This window comes from Ovis canadensis, chromosome 5 (genome assembly GCF_042477335.2).
Source record: "Ovis canadensis isolate MfBH-ARS-UI-01 breed Bighorn chromosome 5, ARS-UI_OviCan_v2, whole genome shotgun sequence".
Classification (NCBI taxonomy): Eukaryota; Metazoa; Chordata; class Mammalia; order Artiodactyla; family Bovidae; genus Ovis; species Ovis canadensis.
Genome location: NC_091249.1, coordinates 23,949,783 through 23,965,271, shown reverse-complemented (window position 1 = coordinate 23,965,271; position 15,489 = coordinate 23,949,783). Strand labels below are relative to the sequence as shown.

Below are 15,489 nucleotides of genomic sequence, written 5' to 3'. Positions count from 1 at the left end.
CAGGAAAGAAAACTGAAAGCATGAGTTGGGCCAGTGAAGCAGCAGGCTGATAATAGAGACCTTATATTTTCATTATTGAATTGATACTTAATTCTTTTTTTAATTAAAAAAATAATTTTTTTGGATGGATGGCATGTGAGATCTTAGGTCCCTGGCCTGTGATGGAACCCCATGCTCTTGCAGTGGAAGCCCAGGTCTTAACCACTGGTCCACCAGGGCATGCTAAGTTGCTTTAGTCATGGTTGAAACTTTGTCAGGCTTCTCTGTCCATGGGATTTCTCAGGCAAGAATACTGGAGTGGGTTGTCATGCCCTTCTCCAGGGGAATTTTCCTGACTCCAGAGATTGAACCTGCATCTCTTACGTCTCTTGCATTGGTAGGTGGGTTCTTTACCACTGGAGCCACCTGAGAAACCAGTCCTGATAATTCTAAAGTTAGGGGAGTCAGGGCAAGATTTATAGCAGATGGTGCTCATGATCAGCTCACTCTGTAAAGATCACTCAGGTCAATGTGAGCAACAGAGTATTAAAGCTGTCAAAGCCATATATAGATGATGAGTGGAAATAGAAAAATGGAGGTAGGATTGTGAGGTGGGAAACATATCTGTGAGTGATTGAAACAGTATGTTCGAAAATTCACTGATTAATAGTAGTCATACAAGGGCATGTATATTAGTTGTTTTATTTCTATCTTGCAGTGCTCAGTTGCTTCAGTCGTGTCCGACTCTTTGCAACTGTATAGACTGTAGTCCACTGGGTTCTTCTATTCATGGTATTCTCCAGGAAAGCATACTGGAGTGGGTTGCCATGCCCTCCTCTAGGGAGTCTTCTTGACCAAGGGATGGAACACACGTCTCCTGCATCTCCTGCATTGGCAGGCAGATTCTTTACCCACTGAGTCACCCAGGAAGCCCTTTTCTTGCAATAACGTTATACAATTGAATGTCATTGTTCCAATTTTATGGGTAAAGAATGTGAGACTCACTGCAGTGACATTGCTTGCTCAAGGCAAGTATTAGTTGTTGGCTTTGTGTTACACGTTCTCTACAAAACAGAGGACGTTCCTATACTCAATCTACTGCAGGTTTATTATTATGAATGTCTTTTGGGTTTTGTCAACTGCTCTTTCTACATCAATTGATATGATTTCTCTTCATTAGATTGTTGACATAGTAGATTAAATTAATTTCCAAGACAGCAAAAAAGACACAGATGTGTATAGCGGACTTTTGGACTCAGAGGGAGAGGGAGAGGGTGGGATGATTTGGGAGAATGGCATTGAAACTTGTATACTATCATGTAAGAATCGAATCACCAGTCTATGTCCGATGCAGGATACAGCATGCTTGGGGCTGGTGCATGGGGATGACCCAGAGAGATGTTGTGGGGAGGGAGGTGGGAGGGGGGTTCATATTTGGGAATGCATGTACACCCGTGGTGGATTCATGTCAATGTATGGCAAAACCAATACAGTATTGTAAATAAAGTAAAAATAAAAATTAAAAAAAAATAAAAATTAACATGAGGTTATGAACAAAATTTAAAGTTAACACTATTGTTAACTGAAGGAAGGAATAGATTACATTTATTTTCAAATTTTGAACCCACCCTGCATACCTGGAATATATTCTCCTTGGTCTTGGTATAATATTCCCTCTATTGTTTGTTTTGATTTGCTAATATTTTGTTGAGGACCTTTGTACCTATATTTGTGAGTTATACTGATCTGCAGTTTTCTTTTCCTGTAATATGTCTACCTAGTTTTCTGTTAGTTAAGGCTGGCTTTACAGAATGAATCAGGAAGTATCCTAACTACTTCTACTTCCTGGAAACATTGTGGGGAACTGAAATAATTTCTTTCTGAGATCATTGTTAGAATTCACTATCATTTCAGCAATGTTTTAAAAATAACTGTTTCACCTATCAAAATATTTTCCCATGTCCCTAAATTTTGAAAAAAAAGAAAAAGCTTAAAAATGTTTTACTTTAATTCTATTAATTTTACTATATGTATTTAAAATTATTTATTGACTTTTATTTAAACTGATAAATAGTAATGTGAGGATAAATGGTAGTGTGAGGCTGTGAATAATTTTAGGTCATAAAGATTGAAAATATTTATCTAGTTGGGTATTCATATTATCACTGTTGGGGGCATTTAGAGAGCTATAAGATGAATGCATAATACTGCTATCACCCAATGGAGAAGGCAACAGCACCCCACTCCAGTACTCTTGCCTGGAAAATCCCATGGGTGGAGGACCCTGGTAGGCTGCAGTCCATGGGGTTGCAAAGAGTCGGACATGACAGAGAGATTTCATTTTCACTTACTGAAGAACATCTTGCTTCCTTCTCTGTTAATTTCTTGATGGCTTCTTTTAGCTAAATTTGCACTGTTCCTGTTTCTATTTCTGCAGTTTCACTGGCTACATGGAACCAGGAAACCAAACTCGTGTTTCAGAGTTTATCCTCCTGGGATTCTCAGAAAAGGTATTATTGCAGCCTCTCCTCTTTTGGCTCTTCCTGTTCATGTACCTGGTCACCTTCATTGGGAACCTTCTCATCATCCTGGCCATTATCACTGACTCCCACCTCCACACACCCATGTATTTCTTTCTCTTCAACCTATCTTTTTCAGACATCTGTTTCACCTCTACCACCATCCCAAAGATGCTGTGGAACATCCAGACTCAGAGTCAAGTTATCACCTATGAAGGCTGTATCATACAGATCTATTTTTTCATGCTTTTTGGGATATTAGACAACATCCTCTTGACTGTGATGGCTTATGACCGGTTTGCAGCCATCTGTCACCCATTGCAGTACATGATCATCATGAAATCTGAGTTTTGTGACCTCTTGCTTCTGACATCCTGGTTAGTGAGTGTCCTCGACTCTCTGTTACATGCTTTAATGATTTTGCGACTCTCTTTTTGCACAAAGTTGGAAATTCACCATTTTTTTGGTGAACTTTATGAGGTTGTTCATCTTGCTTGTTCTGATACTTTCCTCAATGACCTGATGATATATTTTGCAAGTGGAGTTCTGGTTATTGTTCCACTCACTGGTATCCTTTTTTCTTACTCTAAGATTGTATCCTCTATTTTGAAAATTTCATCCACAAGGGGCAAGTATAAAGCATTTTCCACATGTGTGTCTCACCTCTCAACCGTCTCCTTGTTCTATGGTACAAGCCTTGGGGTATATCTTAGCTCTGCTAGCACACAAAACTCCAGGGCAACTTCAATAGCCTCAGTGATGTACACTGTAGTCACACCCATGCTGAACCCTTTTATCTACAGTCTTAAAAACAAAGACATAAAGCAAGCCCTTAAAACACTCTTCAGTAGAGAAACATTCTCGGTATAAGGGAAGTATTTGTCTGAAGATAGAGACTTTTTCATGAGTAACAGTTCTCAAATCCCTGCTGCTGCTGCTAAGTCGTTTCAGTCGTGTCCAAATCTGTGCCACCCCATAAACATCAGCCCACTAGGCTCCCCCATCCCTGGGATTCTCAAGGCAAGAACACTGGAGTGGGTTGCCATTTCCTTCTCCAGTGCATGAAAGTGAAAAGTCAAAGTGAAGTTGCTCAGTCGTGTCCGACTCTTAGCGACCCCATGGACTGCAGCCCACCAGGCTCCTCCGTCCATGGGATTTTCCAGGCAAGAGTACTGGAGTGGGGTGCCATTGCCTTGTCTGATCCCTAAAAGATCATAATCATGATTAATATTATCAGTGACAAGAAAGACAATTTGAAATTTAAGTTATTTACAGAGTTTAGTTTCTTTCATTTTTCATATATTATAAGCAATGGTTTCTTCCTGTATTTTCTTTAAAATTTTGATCTCTTAATATATTCTCTGGGTTTAGCGTGGGAAATAGAACCTACTGCATAAGTTTTCAGAAGTAAAATATGTAATACAGGAAATGTAATGCTTAAAATAAGACAGGATTGCTGAAGAAATTGTGTAATGCTTTCTCCACCAAATGAAAGTAACTGTCCTTCATATGATCTTCTGTTGACAAGTCATTCGACATATCAGAGTCTGTTTGGGTTAATCCAATGTGTAGCTAGATCACATCCACACTAGAAGAAGCACTGGAGTCACCATTTGATGTAGTGTACAATAATCTGCATTTGCTCTCCTACAATGAGTGACAGGTAGATTGTACCTTTGTGAGAGACCAGGGCTCATAGAACCCAACTTAGTCATGCCCAGATTCATGAATCAGAGAAACTTTAAGATAATTGATATGCTTACATTATCTAAGTTTTGTGGGAGAATGTTACAAAAAAATATGGATAAGTAATACAGAGGTATAGAAAACTAGTATAATTCTTATATATTTATATAGGATGACAAAATGACCCAACACTTTCAAAAAGCTTGCTTATCTCCTGTAAAAGTACACATATTTACAGGGTATGTGTGCCTGTTTAGTCATTCAGTCATATCTCACTCATCGTAACCCATGGACTTTAGTCTTCCAGGCTCCCCATTTCATGGCATTTTCCAGGCAAGAATACTGGAGCGGGTTGTCATTTTCTTCTCCAGGGAAACTTCTTGTCCCAAGGATTGAAATCAAGTCTGTTGTATCTCCTCCAATGGCAGGTGAATTCTTTACCACTGATCCACCTGGGAAGCCAAAATATTTACAGTAGGATTAAGCAGTTCTGCTCCTTGGCTTTTATTGAAGTAAATAAAAGCATCAGTTCTGTTCAGTTCAGTTGCTCAGTTGTGTATGACTCTTTGTGACCCCATGAATCACAGCACACCAGGCCTCCCTGTCCATCACCAACTCCCAGAGTTCACCCAAACTCATGTGCATCGAGTTGGTGATGCCATCCAGCCATCTCATCCTCTGTCATCCCTTTCTCCTCTTGCCACCAATCCCTCCCAGCATCACAGTCTTTTCCAATGAGTCAACCCTTCGCATCAGAGGCCAAAGTATTGGAGTTTCAGCCTCAGCATCAGCCCTCCCAATGACACCCAGGACAGATCTCATTTAGGATGGACTGGTTGGATCTCCTTGCAGTCCAAGGGACTCTCAAGAGCCTTCTCCAACACCACAGTTAAAAAGTATCAATTCTTTGGCGCTCAGCCTTCTTCACAGTCCAACTCTCACATCCATACATGACTACTGGAAAAACCATAGCCTTGACTAGACGGACCTTTGTTGGCAAAGTAATATCTCTGTTTTTTAGTATGCTATCTAGGTTGGTCATAACTTTCCTTCCCAGGAGTAAGTGTCTTTTAATTTCATGGCTGCAATCACCACCTACAGTGATTTTGGAGCCCCCTAAAATAAAGTCTGACACTGTTTCCACTGTTTCTCCATCTATTTCCCATGAATTGATGGGAGCAGATGCCATGATCTTAGTTTTCTGAATGTTGAGCTTTAAGCCAATTTTTTCACTCTCCTCATTCACTTTCATCAAGAGGCTTTGTAGTTCCTCTTCACTTTCTGGCATAAGGGTGGCGTCATCTACATATCAGAGGTTATTAATATTTCTCCCGTTAATCTTGATTCTAGCTTGTGCTTCTTTCAGCCCAGCGTTTCTCATGATGTACTCTGCATAGAAGGTAAATAAGCAGGGTGACAACGTACAGCCTTGATGTACTCCTTTTCCTATTTGGAACCAGTCTGTTGTTCCATGTCTAGTTCTAACTGTTGCCTCCTAACCTGCATATAGGTTTCTCAAGAACCAGGTCAGGTGGTCTGATTTCCTATCTTTTTCAGAATTTTCTACAGTTTATTGTGATCCACACAGTCAAAGGCTTTGGCGTAGTCAATAAAGCAGAAATAGATGTTTTTCTGGAATTCTCTTGCTTTTTCGATAATCCAGCAGATGTTGGCAATTTGATCTGTGGTTCCTCTGCCTTTTCTAAAACCAGCTTGAACATCAGGAAGTTCACGGTTCACATATTGCTGAAGCCTGGCTTGGAGAATTTTGAGCATTACTTTACTAGCATGTGAGATGAGTGCAACTGTGTAGTAGTTTGAGCATTTTTGGCATTGCCTTTCTTTGGGATTGGAATGAAAACTGACATTTTCCAGTTCTGTGGCCACTGCTGAGTTTTCCAAATTTGCTGGCATATTGAGTGCAGCACTTTCACAGCATCATCCTTCAGGATTTGAAATAGCTCAACTGGAATTCCATCACCTCCACTAGCTTTGCTCGTAGTGATGCTTCCTAAGGCCCACTTGGCTTCACATTCCAGGATGTCTGGCTCTAGGTGAGTGATCACACCATCGTGATTATCTGGGTTGTGAAGCTCTTTTTTGTACAGTTCTTCTGTGTATTCTTGCCACTTCTTCTTAATATATTCTGCTCCTGTTAGGTCCTTACCATTTCGGTCCTTTATTGAGCCCATCTTTGCATGAAATGTTCCCTTGGTATCTCTAATTTTCTTGAAGAGCTCTCTAGTCTTTCCCATTCTATTGTTTTCCTCTATTTCTTTGCATTGATCACTTAGGAAGGCTTTCTTATCTCTCCTTGCTATTCTTTGGAATTCTGCATTCAGATGCTTATATCTTTCCTTTTCTCCTTTGCTTTTCACTTCCCTTCTTTTCACAGCTGTTTGTAAGGCCTCCTCAGATAGCCATTTTGCTTTTTTGCATTTCTTTTCCATGGGGATGGTCTTGATCCCCGTCTCCTGTACAATGTCATGAACCCCTGTCCATAGTTCATCAGGCACTCTATCAGATCTAGTCCCTTAAATCTATTTCTCACTTCCACTGTATAATCATAAGGGATTTGATTTAGGCCATAACTGAATGGTCTAGTGGTTTACCCGACTTTCTTCAATTTAAGTCTGAATTTGCCAATAAGGAGTTCGTGATCTGAGCCACATCAGCTCCTGGTCTTGTTTTTGCTGACTGTATAGAGCTTCTCCATCTTTGGCTGCAAAGAATATAATCAATCTGGTGATGTCCATGTGTAGAGTCTTCTCTTGTGTTGTTGGGAGAAGGTGTTTGCTATGACCAGTGCATTCTCCTGGCAAAACTCTATTAGCCTTTGCCCTGCTTCATTCTGTACTCCAAGGTGAAATTTGCCTGTTACTCCAGGTGTTTCTTGACTTCCTACTTTTGCATCCCAGTCCCCTATAATGAAAAGGACATCTTTTTTGGGTGTTAGTTCTAAAAGGTCTCATAGGTCTTCATAGAACCATTCAACTTCAGCTTCTTCAGCATTACTGGTTGGGGCATAGGCTTGGATTACCATGATATTGAATGGTTTGCCTTGGAAACGACAGAGATCATTTTGTCATTTTTGAGATTTCCTCCAAGTACTGCATTTCAGATTCTTTTGTTAACCATAATGGCTACGCCATTTCTTCTAAGGGATTCCTGCCCACAGTAGTAGATATAATGGCCATCTGGATTAAATTCACCCATTCTAGTCCATTTTAGTTCGCTGATTCTTAGAATGTCGACGTTCATTCTTGCCGTCTCCTGTTTGACCACTTCTAATTTGCGTTGATTCATGGACCTAACATTCCAGGTTCCTATGCAATATTGCTCTTTACAGCATCAGACCTTGCTTCTATCACCAGTCCCATCCACAACTGAGTATTGCTTTTGCTTTGCCTCCATACCTTCATTCATTCTGGAGTTATTTCTCCACTGATCTCCAGTAGCATATTGGGCATTTACCAACCTGTGGAGTTCCTCTTTCAGTATCCTATTATATTGCCTTTTCATACTGCTCACAGGGTTCTCAAGGCAAAAATATTGAAGTGGTTTGCCATTCCCTTCTCCAGTGGACCACATTCTGTCAGACTTTTCCACCAGACCCATCCTCTCAGGTGGCCCCACACAGCATGGCTTAGTTTCGTTGAGTTAGACAAGGCTGTGGTCCGTGTGATCAGATTGGCTACCTTTCTGTGATTATGATTTTGGTGTATCTGCCCTCTGATGCCCTTTGCAACACCTACCGTCTTACCTGGGTTTCTCTTACCTTGGACGTGGGGTGTCTCTTCACGTCTGTTCCAGCAAAGCACAGCCGCTGCTCCTTACCTTGGATGAGGGGTGTCTCCTCACTGCTGCCCCTCCTGACCTTGAACATAGAGTAACTCCTCTTGGCCCTCCTGCTCCCACCCAGACACCACTCTGTCAAAAGAGAAGATGTATGTGATTTAACAGGCAGAAGTGAAGTAATGATAATTGCTCTCTGAAGGTCTTGACATTCAATGAGTTGACAGACAGATGCAAGTGTGTGATGAATTTTAGCTTGACTTCACTGTATTCTGCTCGGGTCAACACTTCTTCCCAACTAATGTTCCTGATGATCAAAAGTGACCTCAAGTGTATCAACAGACATTTGGCTGCAGAGCCAGAGTTATGACAGATCTGCAAAACTTCATCACAAACTCAAACTTTGCAGTGTCTCTTCAGCAGTTAGATGTTCTTTTCTCTCAAATGTGTAAGGTCTACTTTCTGTAATAAATTCATAATCCCTAAATCATAGTAGTCCTGGTTCTATTACTGAATGCTCACTTCTGCAATTACTGGTTTCATTAGTGGTTCCAAGGGAATATAACTCCAGAGCTGGACATCTGAAATAGGTTCTGTGTTCTGATTAGATTTAAAGGCATTAGTGACTCTAGTGTGCATGTGTGGGGGGTGGTAGCTAAAAGAGACAGCAATATTTCACATCATGCTGTGTCAAATCTACAGTTAACTTAAACTTAAATTATTACTTTTAGATAACTATAGATACATGCCTTTAGAAAGCAAGACTCTCAATACCCAAGTATTTGTTACCTTACAGCTTTTTAGTGAAAGAAGTATAATGTTTTGGTGGGTTACTTCTAAGGCCACAGGAGAACTTGGAGAAGGAAATATTGAACTCGGGACTTGAACTGCTTTAATTCCCAGTTCAGGTTCGAAGCAAGGAGACAGAGAGCAGAAATCCCTTAAAGCAGTGCTCTGTTACTGGAAGGATTTCAGAAATTAGTTCTACAATCAAGTACTTTGTGATACCAAGGTATTGATTCTCATATGTACTGTGCTAATTCAGAAAATAGATAAGATGGAGAGTGATGTCAGCAGCATGGTGGAGTGCAAAGCTGCTTTTGCTCTCCCAACCAATCTACACTCAGTAAAACATACCCAGTGCAACACAGTTGTCTCTGTCCATCACATAAAGATGGTAGCTAATTCACAAATTTGTACATCTAAAAGCGGGTAGACTGAAATATATCGAAGAGGTGAAACTGAGGGAACAATGGAGGCAGTGCTTGCAATTCAAGCATCTGCCTGTGATAGCTGAGCCTTCAGCCCCAGAGAACCTGGCTGGGTTAGAGGAGCTGGAACACAAGACTCTGGCCTCTTAATCACAGAGACACCAGTGGCTACTGGCAACTGGGTAACTTTAGCAGTGGGGCCTGGGACTCTGTTCCTCCAACTTCTGAGGTGCCTATGACTGTGAATCTGCATCTGATCCTTGCAGTAGTAGAGCATGTGGATCTTACAACACAACACGGGAGAGGCATCTGCATGAACCCAGCTCCCTCAGGGCAGTGGTACCTGTAAATTATGCCATCCTGAATGAAAGGGAGGAACCCACCGTCCTGGTGCACCAGACAGCAATGTCAGTGACATTGGTAACAACAAGGCACCAACATCCTCAGAGACACAAGAAGTGAAAATGAAGGCACAGAGCCACACCTGACAGAAGCAGGGTAGGGTAAAAAGCGCCATTTCTTCGAATATAACCACAGACAGCTCAGATAAGAGAAACGAACAAACAAAATGCTATATCTCCACTTAGTTGAAAATAAAAGAAAGTCCTCTAATTTGTAATCTGTTGAATTATTAGCATCAAGCAGAAAGGTGGTTCATGCCTGAAATGTACAGAAGTACAACACATCAAGCACTATGAAAAACCAGAATAACATTATCACAGAAAGATGACAGTTCTTCAGAAACCAAGCTTAAAGTCACAGAATACAGTGATCTAACTGACAGAGAATTCAAGCCCCTGTCAAGAAGAAACTCAACTAGCTACAGAGGTAGTTTAATGAGTTCAGGAATAAAGTTAGTGAGCAGAAAAAATACTTAGAAAAAGACCAAGTCTCTAAAAAAGAATTAGACAGAAATTCTGGACCTTAGGAATTCAATAAACAAGACGAAGAATGCACTAAAAGGCATTGTAAATTGAGCAAGATGATAAATATAAACAGGATTGGGGAATTGCAACTCTATATCAGAATAATCTTCTAAAAATTTATTATAACATAAAGGTGAAAGGGGGAAATGAAACAGAAAAATATCTATGAGCACCACATTTAGGTAATGAACTCACAAGATAACACACAGATGATTGAAGACAACAGAAACACAAAATGAAAAAGATGCCATTTACATAGGTAATTATAGATAAAATGTTATCAAAAGAATAAACTATTTCCTGTGAGATATTATACATGTTTTATAATAATCACAAAACATAAATCTAAAGTGGAGGAGCAAAACATAAAATAGAGAAAACTGAGAACCAACAAACCAAAAATGGCAGACAGAAACATGAGGATAAAAGGACAATGCATGTATAGAACAACCAGAAAGTGAAAGATAAAGTGGCAATATTAAGTCTTTATTTACCAATAATCTTCCTAAATGTAAATGGATTGAATTCACCCAAAAAACAGAGTGGCTAGATGGATTAAATACAAGACTTAGCTATGTGCTCCTGCAGGAGACTCACCTCAGCTCTAAAGGACAACATAGGCTCAAACTGAAGACATAGAAGATGATACTTAAAGTCAATCACAGCCAAGAAAATATGATGTAGCCATACTTATATCAGACAAAATATACTTCAAGCCAAAAAATTAATGAGACACATATGGACAGTACATAATGATAAAAAGGACAATTCATCAAGAAGACATAGATATTAATATTCATGAGCCTAATGTAGGAGCATTAAAATATATAAAACAAGTATTAAGAGACCCAAAGGGAGAATTGATAGCAATACAATAGTAGTAAGAAACTTTAACACCCTACTTTCATTAATGGATAGATTCTCCAGATAAAAAGTCAACAAGGAAACAGTGGCCTAAATGAGGCATTAGGCAGGATGAATATGATAGATTTATACAGAACATTCCATTCAAATGCAGCACAATATACATTCTGTTCAAGTGCACATGAAAATTTTTCAAGGATTGAGCCTATGCTGGGACACAAAGCAAATCTGAATAAATTTAATAAGATTTAAAGCATATCAAGCATCTTTCTGATTACAATAATAAAAAACTAGAAGTCAACTATGGGAAGAAAGCTGGAAAATTGCAAATATGTGGAGAGTGGACAACACGCCCACTGAACAAAGAAATCAATGGGGAATAAAAAATTAGCTAAAAGCAAATGAAAATGAAAATACAATGCACTCAAATCTTTGAGGTGCAGCAGAAATGGTACTAAAAAGCACACTTATAGCAATAAAAGCCTAACAAAGAAACAAAAAACTAAAAGAAATAATCTAAGCTTACACCTAAGTGAGCTAAAAAATGAACACACAGACCAAAGTCAGTATAAAGAAGGGAGGAATAAAAAACAGAGCAGAACTAAATGAAATAGAGACTAAAAAGACAATAGAAAAGATCAGCGAACTAGGAGCTGGTAATGGAAATGAATGCCTTTAACTATATAAAGAGACAGAAGGCTCTGATAAACAAAATTAGAGATGTAAAAGGGGAAATAATAATAGATACCACGGAAATACAAAGGATCACCAGAGAATATTATGAACAGCTAAATACCAAGTTGAATGAATTTTTGGAGGAATATTTCTTGAGGAAATGGATGAATTTTTAGAGTCATGCAAACTTCCAAGACTGAATCATGAAGCAATAGAAAAGCTGAAGAGATTGATTACTTGTACACACATTACAAGGGATTAACTTGTAGCTCAGTTGGTAAAGAATCTGCCTACAATTCAAGAGACCTGGGTTTGATTTCTGAGTTGGGAAGATCTGATGTAGAAGGAAACAGCAACCCACTCCAGTATGCTTGCCTGGGAAATCCCATGGACAGAGGAGCCTGGTAGGCTACAGTCCATGAGGTCACAAGAGTTAGACATGACTTAGCAACTAAAACCATCACCACAGAGATTAAAACCATTATCAAAATGCTATGCCCAAACAAAAGTCCAGGACCACGTGGCATCACTGGTGAATTCTCCCAAATATTCAATGATTTAATACCTATTCAATCTTCTCCAATAAATTGAAGTGGAGGGAAAGCTTTCTAACTCACTTTATGAGGCCAACATTACCTTGATACCAAAACCAGAAAGAGCAACACACAAAAATTAAAAAAAAGACCAATATCTCTCATGAACATATATCCAAAATCCTGAACAAAATATTAGAAGGCTAAATATAGAATCCCATCAAGGGGATCATATGCCATGATCAAGTAGGATTTAATTTGGAGATGCAAGAATTTTTCTTACATCTGAAAATCAATCAATGTGGTGCACTATATTAATAAAATGAAGGATAAAAAATGATAATCTAAATAGATGCAAAAAAGCATTTGATAAGAATCAGTGCCCATTTATGATAAAAAATTCTAGTCAAGTGGGTATAGAAGGGGCATATTTCAACATAATAAAGGCCATATATGACAAATCCAGAGCTGAGGTCATACTCAGTGGTGAAAAACTGAAAGATATCCCTCTAATATCAGAAAAGAAGACAAGAATGCCCTGTTTCAACATCTTATACAACAGAGCTTGAAACTCTTGCCAGAGCAATTAGGCAAGAAAATTTAAAAAGCCATCCAAACTGGAAAAGATGGACTAAAACTGTCACTGAAAATGAAGTGATTCTGTACGTATAGAAAACCCTGAAGACATCACTAACATTTTAATAGAAATAAAAAAAGTTAAGTAGCAAGACACAAAATCAACATACAAAAATCTGTTGCACTTCTATACAGTAACAATAAGCTAGCAGAAATAGTAATGAAGAAAACAATTCCATTTCAACTGTTAAAAAAGAATAAAGTACTTAGAAATAAATTTAACCTAGAATGTGAAAGACCTGTGTATTGAAACGGATAAGGCATTGTTAAAAATAAAAAACAACTTGTCATACAAAAATGGAAATATATCATGTGCTCATGATTGAAAGAATTACCATTGTTAAAATGTCCATGTTTTGTAAAGCAATCTACAGATTCAAAGCAATCCCAAGGATTTTTTTTCCCCACATAAATAGAACAAAAAATTCTAAACTTTATATGGAAACACAAAGGACCTCTAATAGCTAAAGCAATCCTGGGAAAACCCATCTGAGCTTTCTATTCTCTTCCATTGATATGGGAATCAATTTTTCTGAAAATATCATGCTGTCTTGATTACTAGAGCCTTGTAGTATGCCAAGAAGTGGCATACGTCCTGGGCTTCCCTGGTGATGCTAGTGGTAAAGAACCTGCCTGCCAATCCAGGAGACATAGGTTTGATCCCTGGGTTGGGAACATCCTCTGAAGTAAGAAATGGCAACACACTCTAGTATTCTTGCCTGGAAAATTCTAAGGGCAGAGGAGCCTGGCAGGCTACATTCCATAGGGTTGAAAAAGAGTCTGACATGACTGATCATGCATAGGTGAATATGGTGGTGGTTTAGTTGCTAAGTCATGTCCAACTATTGTGACCCCATGGATTGTAGCCTGCAAGGCTCCACTGTCCACGGGGATTCTCCAGGTAAGAATACTGAAGTGGGTTGCCATTTCCTGCTCCAGATAGATGAATACACACATAATTAATTAGTGACATATATGCATATATATGATATATGTGTATTAATTTATGACAAAGGAGCAATTAAAAAACAATTAATTTGTGTTGTTGTTGTTCAGTTGCTAAGTTGTGCTCAATTCTTTAAGACACCATGAACTGAAGCATGTCGGGCCTCCTTGTCCTTCACTTCATGTCTGCAGTGAATTTAGAACTCAAGAAAATAAAATCTGTCAGTGTTTCCACTTCCCCTTCTATTTGCTGTGAATTGATGGGACTGGATGCCAAGATTTTAGATTTTAATGCTGAGTTTTAAGCCAATTTTTCATGCTCCTCTTTCACCTTCATCAAGAGGCTCTTTAGTTCCTCTTCACCTTCTGCCATTAGAGTGGTATCTGCATATCAGAGGTTGTTGATATTTCCCCTGGCAATCTTGATTCCAGCTTGTGATTCATCCACACTGGCATTTTGCATGATGTACTCTGCATATAAGTTTAATGAGCGGGATGACAATATACAGCCTTGATATATTCCTTTCCCAATTCTGAAACAGTTTTTACATGTTTGGTCCTAACTTTCTTCTTGACCCACCTACAGATTTATTGGGAGACAGATAAGGTGGTCTGCTACTCTTAACTCTTTAAGAATTTTCCCTTTATTGTGATCCACACAAAGGCTTTAGTGTAGTCAATGAAGCAGAAGTTGATGTTTTTCTGGAACTCTCTTGCTTTCTCTGTGATCCAACAAATATTGGCAATTTATTTCTGGTTCCTCTGCCTCTGCAAAGCCCAGCTTATACATCTGGAAGTTCTCAGTTCACAAACAGGTGAAGCCTAGACTGAAGGATTTTGAGCATAACCTTACTAGAATGTGAAATGAGCATAATTGTACAGTAGTTTGAGCATTTTTTGGCATTGCCTTTCTTTGGGATTGGAATGAAAACTGACCTTTTCCAGTCCTGTGGCCACTGCTGAGTTTTCCAAATTTGCTGGCATATTGAGTGCAGCACTTTCACAGCATCATCTTTCAGGATTTGAAATAGCTCAACTGGAATTCCATCACCTCCACTAGCTTTGTTCATAGTGATGCTTCCTAAGGCCCACTTGGCCTCACATTCTAGGATATCTGGCTCTAGGTGAGTGATTACACCATCGTGATTATCTTGTTTATGAAGATCTTTTTTGAACAGTTCTGTGTATTCCTTCCACCTCTTCTTAATATCTTCTGCTTCTGTTAGGTCCCTACAATTTCTGTCCTTTATCAAGCTCATCTTTGAATGAAATGTCCCCTTGGTATCTCTAATTTTCTTGAAGAGATCTTTAGTTTTCCCCATTCTGTTGTTTTCCTCTGTTTCTTTGCATTGATCACTGAGGAAGGCTTTCTTATCTCTCCTTGCTCTTCTTTGGAACTCTGCATTCAGATGCTTATATCTTTCTTTTTCTCCTTTGCTTTTCGGTTTTCTTATTTTCACAGCTATTTGTAAGGCCTCCTCAGACAGCTGTGTAGATTCTTATAACTGCCACTGTAATCAAGATACATCAATATTCCATCACCACAGCGATCTCCCTCATTCCACTGTAGCATCCCTAAACCTTGGCAAATCTAAAACTAAGGACATTATTCTCCAACAAGACCCAACATAGTCTGAGATTCATATTTGTTGATGAAAGAAAATATTCCTGATATGCTTTTAAAGATGAGAAAAGCATACTCCTGAAATTTTCCAGTAGT

At 39.0% G+C, this 15,489-nt stretch overlaps 1 protein-coding gene across 1 annotated transcript; it reads left to right on the top strand.

Moving 5' to 3' along the window:
- The first annotated feature begins 2,429 nt into the window (after positions 1–2,429).
- On the top strand, positions 2,430–3,368 carry LOC138441702 (olfactory receptor 7A5-like). The gene has a single exon (XM_069592796.1). It carries the CDS (start codon positions 2,430–2,432, stop codon positions 3,366–3,368), a length of 939 nt encoding a protein of 312 aa, XP_069448897.1.
- The last annotated feature ends 12,121 nt before the right edge of the window (positions 3,369–15,489 follow it).

Excerpts from the sequence above, each read along its gene's own strand:
- LOC138441702 (XM_069592796.1), top strand. The coding sequence starts at position 2,430 with ATGGAACCAGGAAACCAAACTCGTGTTTCAGAGTTTATCCTCCTGGGA.